Below are 10,079 nucleotides of genomic sequence, written 5' to 3' on the forward strand. Positions count from 1 at the left end.
GAGTGAAAGAACCCGATGAAGGAGCCGAACTCAATGAGGTCAGTCTGAAGAAATTAGAGTGGTCTCGGCAAGCCGACGCAAATGCTCTTTCAATCCTTCAAAGAGCAGTCACTAAAACTATCTTTCCTAGAATCATGCGTGCCGACACTGCTAAAGAGGCGTGGAAGATCTTGCAGAGCGAATTCCAAGGAGATATGAAAGTCAGAGCAATTAAGCTCCAATCACTACTCAAGGAATTCCAAAATGCCAGAATGAAGGAGAAAGAGAAAGAAACACTCATGGAGTTCTCAACCAAAATCTTTGATTTGGTCAACCAGATGAAATCTCATGGTGAAGATGTTACAGACCAGAGAATGGTGCGAAAGATCCTCATCAGTCTTCCTGAGAAATACGATCCCATCGTTGTCGTTATTGAAGAAACAGAGGATCTATCAACACTCATAGTCCAAGAAGTGATGGCGTTCCTAAAATCATTTGAGCAAAGATTGTCCAGACACTCCGAAAAACCAATAGAGAGTGCATTCCAATCAAAGCTCAATACTGGCAACAACGAACGAGAGGATAACTCGAGTTACAACCAGTCAAAAGGTGGAAGAAAATCAAGAGGACGAGGTGGACCTAACTCAAAAGGAAAAGGAAAATACAACACATCAAATTACAGCAACTGCAATAAGCCAAACCACTCCGAGAATGACTGTTGGTTCAAAGGCCAATCGAGATGCAACAAATGCAATCGATTTGGTCACCTCGCCAAAGATTGTCGAACTAGGAACACTCTTCAGGCAAGTCAGACTGAGACGAATCAAATAGCCTAGGAGACATACGGAACGTTCTTTGTGTGCCACACATCAATTGACAAGGAGAGTAGAAAATGGTTACTAGACAGTGGATGTAGCAACCATATGACACCGACCTCAGAAATTTTCTCCGAGCTCGACGAAAGCTTCATTGCCCCTGTTCAGTTCAGGAATGGAGAGCAAGCAAAATCAAAAGGACTTGGAAGAATCGCCATCGAGACGAAGGAAGGACCAAGCTACATTAACAATGTCCTTTGTGTGCCGAGCTTGAGTCAAAATTTACTCAGCCTCGGACAATTGGTGGAAAATGGGTACAAACTCTGCTTCGATAATAACGAGTGCATTATCTTGATAGACAAGATAAGTCAAAGGTGTTCACCAAAATTAAGATGGTCAATCGAAGCTTCGCTCTTAACATCAATTATGCCGACCTAAAAGCTCATCGAGCTTCTACCTCGGACTACTCGACCTCAACGTTATGGCGTCAACGACTCGGCCATCTCAACTTCCAAAGCCTCAAGGAGTTGTCTGACAAGAGTACGGTGCAAGGACTTCCTCGCATAGAAGAAAAGAAACACGTATGTGAAGGATGCGCGTTCGGAAAGCAGCACCGACTTCCTTTCCCAAAAGGAGTATCATGGAGAGCTAAAGAAAAGCTGGAACTTGTCCACACCGACGTCTGCGGACCAATTAATGGACACTCTTTCTCATGCTCATAATAGGTATTTTATTCTTTTCATCGATGATCACACTCGTATGACTTAGGTCTATTTCATGAGACAAAAGTCCGAAGTATTTGCGATATTCAAAAAGTTCAAGAGTCTCATCGAAAAACAGAGTGGATGCTTCATCAAAATCCTACGAAGTGATAGGGGCAAGGAATACACTTCCAAGGAGTTCCACAAGTTTTGTGAAGATGAAGGAGTAGAAAGACAACTAACGGTAAGGTACACCCCTCAACAAAATGGTGTTACCGAGAGGAAAAATTAGACGATCGTTGAAATGACAAAATCAATGATACACGAGAAAGGTTTACCTAAAACCTTCTGGGCTGAAGCAGTTTACACTGTCGTTTACCTATCCAATTGATGTCCAACCACGGCCATACCAAACAAGACTCCGTTTGAATCATGGAGTGGTAGAAAACCATTAGTGAACCATCTCAAGGTATTCGGAAGCATATGCTACTCTCAAATTCCAAAAGTGAAACGAAGTAAACTTGGCGAATCTAGCGAAAGATGTATTTTTGTCGGCTACAGCACCATGAGCAAAGGCTATAGACTATTTAACCTAAAAGAAAGTCAAGTTATCATCAGCCGAGATGTTCAAGTTGATGAAAATGCTTCATGGAATTGGGAAGAAAACAAAGTCGAGACGAAAGACGTTCTGATCAGCACTGACAAAGAAGACAATGATGAGCCTATTTCATCAGTGACAAGCCCATCAGATCCAAACTCAGCTCAACTCAATGAAGAAAGCCACAACTCAACTGATCTGACTTCATCAAACTCCTCATCCCCGAGCTTAACTCCAAAAAGGTATAGATCGATAGACGATATATATGCTACGTGCAATTATTGTTCAGTTGAGCCCGAAAATTTTGACGAAGCAATCAAAGAAGAATCGTGGAGGAAAGCAATGGAGGAGGAAATCCATGTGATCGCGAAGAATCAGGCATGGCAGCTCGTTGACAAACCAACAGATAAAGAAGTCATAGGTGTCAAATGGATCTACAAAGTCAAGCGTAACCCAGACGGATCCATTCAAAGGAACAAAGTCAGGCTTGTTGCGAAAGGCTATTCTCAGCAGTCTGGAATTGACTACGAGGAGACATTTGCCCCAGTAGCTAGGCTAGACACAATCCAAACCATAATTGCATTCGCCGCTAGCAAAGGATGGAAGCTTTATCAACTCGATGTCAAGTCAGCATTCCTCAATGGCGAACTGAAAGAGGAAGTGTATGTAGATTAACCTCAGGGCTTCATCCTTAAAGGAAAAGAAGAGAAGGTCTACAAACTCAAGAAAGCGCTATACGGACTTAAACAAGCTCCTCGCGCTTGGTACAGTGAGATCGACAACTACTTCAATCAAATAGGATTCAAGAAGAGCAAGAGTGAAGCAACCTTGTATGTCAAACATCAAGGTATCGATGTTCTTATAGTCACTCTGTATATTGATGATCTGATTTTCACTAGAAGCAACAAAAAGATGATCGAAGAGTTCAAAGATGACATGACTCAAAAGTACGAAATGAGCGATATGGGTCTACTTCGACATTTTTTAGGCATGGAGATCTACCAAGAAGAAGAGACAGTCTTTATTTGCCAAAAGATGTATGCAGAAACGATTTTGAAGAAATTAAACATGTTGGGATGCAATCCCGTCTCTACACCACTCATTATGGGAGAGAAATTAAAGAAAGAAGATGGAGGAAAAGCAACGGATGTCACTCATTACCGTAGCCTCATCGGTAATTTACTATACCTCACAGCAACCCGACCTGATCTCATGTATGCCGCAAGCATGCTCTCAAGATTTATGCAGAGCTCGAGCCATTTCCACCTCGGTGCAGCAAAGTGTGTCTTGCGCTATGTCCAAGGAATAACCAACCTTGCTCTAAGTTTTCAGAAAAATCACACACTTAACCTCGTCGGCTATTGTGACAGTGATCTCATTGGGTCTTTAGACGACATGAAAAGTACCTCGGGATACTGTTTCTCTTTTGGTTCAGCAATGATCTCATGGTTATCCAAGAAACAACAAAGTGTTGCACAATCATCTGCCGAAGCCGAGTATGTCTCAGCATCACTAGCCACTTCACAAACAATATGGCTTCGAAGAATTTTAGCCGACCTTAGTCATCATCAGGATGAAGGAACCGTGTTGTACTGCGACAACAAGTATGAATTGCTATGGCCAAGAACCCAGTTCGCCACAGCCGAACTCGACATATAGCACTCAAACAGCATTTTATCCGACAAGCAATAGAAGACAAAGAAATTCAACTTGAGTTCTGTCGATCTGAAGAACAGTTGTCTGTCATCCTCACAAAAGCACTTCCTAAAGAAAGGTTTCAACAACTCCAAGCTAAACTTGGAGTCCGACAACACATTAAGGGGGAGTGTTAGAATTAATGTGTTGTAACCAGCACCATCTTTATTAGGCATTATGAGAGAATTGCAACCATCACATTAAAGTCATTGTCTTTATGGTTGCTGCACATCAAGAATGAGTGAAACGAAGAGTCCTCATTATGAGAGACTTTTGGTCTTTCCATTCGGTGTCTTTCAAAACTATATATATGCTTTGTAAGGCTAAGTTGAAAGTACGATTCAATAAGAAAGAAAAGAGATCATTTCTCTCAACAAAGTCTATTCAACAGATTAGTACCCTTTAAGATGCTAGATTAACTTTGAGTATAAGTTAGCCAGTTTACCCTATTAAACACAGGGCATATATTATGATAACCATTGTCACTTCCAGGTACTAGTAATTTGTTCTGGAATGAGCTTTGGAGCCCAAACCCTTCTATATCATCTAAGAGCGTTGAATAGATATGCAACTTAGCTTTGTGTGCCACTTATGTTCTTAAGTTCGGAGGAAGAATACAATCAAGTACACGTAGATAACCATCTACAGATATATTTTTTTACTATATACTCAGTTGCTGTGCTGATGTTTGTCTTTCAGAGTTTTTTTTTTTTCCTATCTGTGATTTGGTGGAAAAGAGCTGCACTTTTGGATAAATTAATTATGTATTATTAATGGAACATTTCTTGGCAGATCTGTTGGCTGCATCTTTTCTTTCCACCTAATCTTGGATCGTGTCAGCAGCTAACTTCCAATATATTGATTGATTTAACAGGCATTCTGATGGGCTGTACGTACGTGGTTCAGTAAATAATGGCTTCAATTCTTTAGTAACATCCGCAGCCTGTGCTGGATTCTGACCTCGATTCTGTCTTCGCCTGGGCAGATTTAACTAATCCTTTATTCTCAAATAAAAGAAGATAACAGCTCAACATGAGTTTCTTAGCTGCTGCACGGTGTCCAGTACTCACAACACGACCATGATCAGCACTTAGAATAATGAGGAAATCAGTAGCAGAGTGGCCTGATGTGACTGTCATCAAAACACCTGGGAGAACCTTGGACGGAGGAATAAAACAGCTCTCACGGTCTCAGATCTAGCTAAGACAAAGACATCAATCAATCAGTTCATGTGGTGGAGCATTGAGCAGGTCGCCCGTGGTACCTGGATAATCCTTTCATAGAATCTACAATAGGGGTGTCAAAAATGAACCCGATCCGACGACCTAATCCAAATCGATCCGAAAAAAAAATCAGATTCTGATTGGGTATTTTCGGGTTCGGGTCGGGTTCGGGTTGGAGGGTTGGAGAGTAAAAACTTTCCGGGTTGGGTCGGGTCGGGTTCGGGTTGACCCGGGTTGACCCGGGTTGACTTAAATATAGGGTTTTGTGAGTTTTTTTAGGGTTAAATCAAATTTTATTTTAAAAATTTAGATATTTTTATGTATATTTGTATGATAATGATGAAGTATTGAGATAAAAGTGAAGAATTATAGGGAAAATAGCCCAAAAAAATCATTTTGAATCGAATTTTCGGGTTATATGGGTCGGGTTCGGGTTGATCGGGTTGGTCGGGTTCAGGTTCGGATTTAGGTGATTTGGGTTGAACTCGGGTTCGGGTCGGGTTCGGGTTGGGTTAAAAAAAAAAAAAAAAATTCAACCCAACCCAACCCGACCCGACCCACCCGAATTGACACCCTTAATCTACAAGTATATATTGCTAAGTTGAATATAAGGAAGTCCTTCATATTGAAAGGCTTCAGTAGATGCATGAAGATTTATTAACTCGAGCTTTATGCAGTCATAGAAACTTCAGATGCGGGTTTGGATTTAATTTAGGAAATCTCGAAAGCTTTCACTCTCATTCATTTGACAGCAGTTAATAAATAGGATCATGAATCCCTCGTGGGCAAGCTCAACAGGTAAGGCCTCTGACTCTGATCAGGCTGGGTTACCCATCTCTGATTAAAGCATTTTGGGGCCACAGGAGATTCATCCAGCTAACAATTCCCTGCAATGGTAGCTAGTTGTAGTGGCCACTGATCTAACTCAGTGATCGATCTGCAAGCTGACAGAATCTGGCGGCCTTGGATGATATAGTCAACGTCGACACGGGAGTGCCATGATTTGATTTTTTTTTTATTATTTTATTGTTTTAAAAACAGTTCTTAAATTTTGTACTGTCCATAAATTTTCTCTATCGTCCATCCACCGCTGTGGCCTGGCGTTGCTCCCTCTCCATGTATTCTCCATGGCCGAAAAGCCTCTATATATAGCTTATCGTCTCTCCCTGCAGTCGCCATCCTCAACTGATACGCTCGGCCTCGGGGAGAAGAAGAAGAAAGACGAATTAGAGAGAAGGCGACAATGGGGAAGAGCAGCGGGAAGAGGCAGTACAACGGGGTGCGGCGGCGGAGCTGGGGCTCGTGGGTCTCCGAGATCAGGGCGCCGCTCCACAAGACCCGTATCTGGCTCGGCTCCTACTCCACCCCGGACGCCGCCGCCCGCGCCTACGACGCTGCTCTCCTTTGCCTCAAGGGCTCCTCCGCCGCCACCTTCAACTTCCCCGCCGCCCTCCCTCGCGGCCGCCTCATCGCCCCCTCCTCCTTATCCCCCAAGTCCATCCAAAAACTCGCCGCTGCCGCTGCCGCCGCCACCATGGCCACCATGGCCACCAACACTCCTCCTCTTACTACTACTACTACAACTACATCATTTCCTTCCGACTCCGACGAGATTCAGTACCGGTCCGTTGACGTGCTGGCGACCTACAGCTCCACGACGTCAACGACGAGTGAGAAGAAGGAAGTGGTAGTGGATGAATCTTGGGTGGATCTCGGAGCGATAGTGCAGTCGCCGAAGAACGTGGACGACGATCGATTTGTAGTATCTTCTAGTTACTGGCCGGAGGAGTGGGAGGAGGAGATGGCTGCCGGCGACATGAACCTGTGGAGCTTCTGCTAGAGACGACGATCTCAAGATGTTTCTCTCTGTGTTGATTTATTCGTTCTACTTGTTCGTGGAGATCATAAATTTGAATATAATATATCGATCGATTCTACTAGAACTTAATTAATTTGTTCGAATAAAGCCACAATTATTCAGTGGCAACTTATTGTTAGAGAAGATAGATTCATCATGTTTCTGAATAAAGGATAAAGTATTATAAAATCACATTTGCAATAGTTAATTTATTTAAATGCTAGGTATGTAATTTGGATTATAGTTATTGCCTGGGGAGACTGGATTATAGTTATTGGCTGGGGAGACGAAATACTAGACACGTGGCTCTAATATGACTCTGATGTTGATTGTACAAGGACTCTGAGCCGGTAATCGAAAACGTTGTGTTGTGTGATTGTACGTATCAAAAACAGAGAATAGAAAGAAAAGAATGTCAATAACCGGGTTAGGAAGGAGTATCCAGTGCAAATACTCTAACATTCAAGTCAAATAAATGTCCAAGAAAAAATGCAACGAACAACAATAATAAAAAGTGGAATTTGGGTGCCTTGGGTTATGTGAGATAGCTTAATGTAGTGTGATACGGTGCATGATAGAGTGGTCGGATAACTGACATGGTCGGAAGTCAAGCGCACATGAAGGTCAGAAGTCAAACTCATGGGGCGGTCAGAAGTCAAGCTTACGTGACGGTCAGAAGTCAAACCCACGTGGAGGTCAGAAGTCAAGTCTGCGTGGCAGTCAAGGGTCCAACCTATGTGACGATCAAAGGTCAAGATTACAGAGCGGTCAGGAGTTGGGCCTATATGGCATATGGCGAGTAGGAACTCGGAAGGTGGGGCGTACAGTTCAGGGTAAGTGGACTAAGGTTTACAGGTCGGAATTTACAGGACGAGACATGCAAAACAGGATACACGGACTGAGACGTACATGTCAAGATATGCAGACTAAGACTTACGGGTCAGGACTTACGGGATAAGACTTGCAAAACAGGATACACGGACCAAGACATACAAGTCAGAATATGCGAACTAAGGTTTACGGGTCAGGACTTACGGGATAAGACTTGCAGAACAGGATACGCGGACCAAGACATACAGGTCAGGATATGCGGACTAAGGCTTACAGGTCGGGATTTACAGAAAGAGACATGCAGAGCCAGGCATACGGACTAGGATGTACAGTTCAGGGTAAGCAGACTAAGGTTTACAGGTCAGGATTTACAGGACGAGACATACAGAACAGGATATGTGGGCTAGGACGTACGATTCAGGACGTACAGGATAAAATACGAAGCAGAGCCGTGCATACAGGACGAGACTTAAGGAACGACAAGCGAAGGCCTCAATTGGCATGGCGGTAAGCGCAGGTCTGGATTTACCAGGATTTACCAAATGGCAAATGTAGGGTTGGACGTACAGATCTAGATTTATGGGGCGACAAACACAAGCCCGGGAATGCGCCAGGAAATGCAGGTCTATGCCCATATGTCAAGATTTGCAGGTACGAGGATCCAGTCCAGGGTTAACAGACCGGGGCAGGCACACACTATACGACAATCAAGCCGGGAAATCGTAACAACCTGTCAGAGAATAATCACCGTATGTCAGAGAATATGCTAACGGTCTAGGTCTCATTGCCTACCGATCCCTACTCAGACCTATAGGAAGATGTCATGTGTCATTCACCGCCAGACAAATCCTGACACTCGACATTCCCTGACACTCGTCATACTCCAGAAGTACCCACTGCCATATAAAAAGGGAGGATTTTCCCTTACAAAGGTACGCTCACTCATCTTTTCATATTCGTCCTTTACTTTTCGTCCTTTCACTGTGCTTTTGGAGAAAAAGTACTTGACTTGAGCGTCGGAGGGTCTGATCCAAGGACTTTTTCCCTGGTTCTTGGTCTCTAACGTGAGGGCGACTTGTCTGTGTGTGTGCAGAACCCTTGCCTCATCGTCCCAGTCATCACCCCCCGTCATCCACCCGTGGGAACCTTTCTAGTAGGTATTAGATCAACCAGACGTCTCCACGACTTTCCGTCAACCTCGAGGACAGCATAACCAGCCTCCGTCTGACTTAGCTTCCGGACGGGATCATAGCGTTAGCTACCTACACCCTGCAGATGAAGATTCCCTTTTATAGTGTTAATTTTACTCTGAACGACTCTCCAAGCATGGCCAAAAAAGGACCGACCTTCTAGTATTCTAACATTCTTTCCAAAAATAGACATACCATCTCTATGTTTTGTAGAGTATAAGTTTCTCTCATAAAGGTTGTATAGGGAATATTCTTTTATTCCTTTGACAACTGTCCCACAAAATGCCAAAGGGAATATTAAGCCGTTGAATTTGTGAGTCACCTATATGCTTGATGGATAGATTGGTTGGCAGGCCGACCAAGTTCCCTTTGTAGTCTGATCGACTCTTGTTTGTAGATGTGATCGGGTCGGATAAAGGATGGATATCACTCTTAAGAACTTGACCTACACTCAGCCTTCACACTAGTATAAAAAGCTTGGTTCAGTCGGGTCGCGCATCTAGTTTGTCCGATCAGACTTTCAGTCTAATCAACTAGAGCACTCGGTGAGAACACTTGACTTATCTCTGAATGACACTGATATGACTCAAGGTTTTGTTGACTCTGAGGAACTCATGATTCGATCAGACCAACAGTCTGATTGGCCAAACCAATCGGCCGAGACATATGATCGTGCTAACCCTGAGTGTTTAACCCCTTCTAAGTCTCATAGATCCGGCCAGCTCTAGGTCCGCCCGAGTTTATGTTGGGCTGACCGGCTATAAGGCCACTGGGGTTTATACTCAGAGTCTTGCTCATGAGAAGTGGGGAGTTGTGTCCCGTTGAAAATGGTTCGTTCGGATACATGTATACTGATTTTAACTGTCACCCCATCTTGACTTTGACTATCGTGTCAACCAGCTTCCTTGACTTCAACCCTACCAGGAGTCCCACCTTATTTACTGTATTAGTTATATATATTCTTCTTTTATTTTTTTTATATATTTTAAGAATGGAAGAAATAAACGGCCAACTGTTTCTATTTTGTACTTTCCTAAGCCTCGGCCTATAGGGCAACGAAAGAGCACTAAATTGTCACCTAAATATTCGTGGTCTGATTCCCAACTACAATATATTTATAAATATTTTTCTTCTAAATGGAGTCACAACCATAAGATGTTCTTCTGGTCCGTCCGCCACGAGCGTTTTC

At 43.3% G+C, this 10,079-nt stretch overlaps 1 protein-coding gene across 1 annotated transcript; it reads left to right on the forward strand.

Annotated features, from left to right (window-relative positions):
• Positions 1-6,128: 6,128 nt before the first annotated feature.
• Positions 6,129-6,980, forward strand: LOC122012903 (ethylene-responsive transcription factor ERF014-like). Its single transcript, XM_042569570.1, has one exon. The coding sequence runs from the start codon at positions 6,255-6,257 to the stop codon at positions 6,849-6,851; it is 597 nt and encodes a 198-aa protein (XP_042425504.1). The 5' UTR covers positions 6,129-6,254; the 3' UTR covers positions 6,852-6,980.
• The last annotated feature ends 3,099 nt before the right edge of the window (positions 6,981-10,079 follow it).

This window comes from Zingiber officinale, chromosome 8A, assembly GCF_018446385.1.
Source record: "Zingiber officinale cultivar Zhangliang chromosome 8A, Zo_v1.1, whole genome shotgun sequence".
In the NCBI taxonomy this organism is placed as follows: domain Eukaryota; kingdom Viridiplantae; phylum Streptophyta; class Magnoliopsida; order Zingiberales; family Zingiberaceae; genus Zingiber; species Zingiber officinale.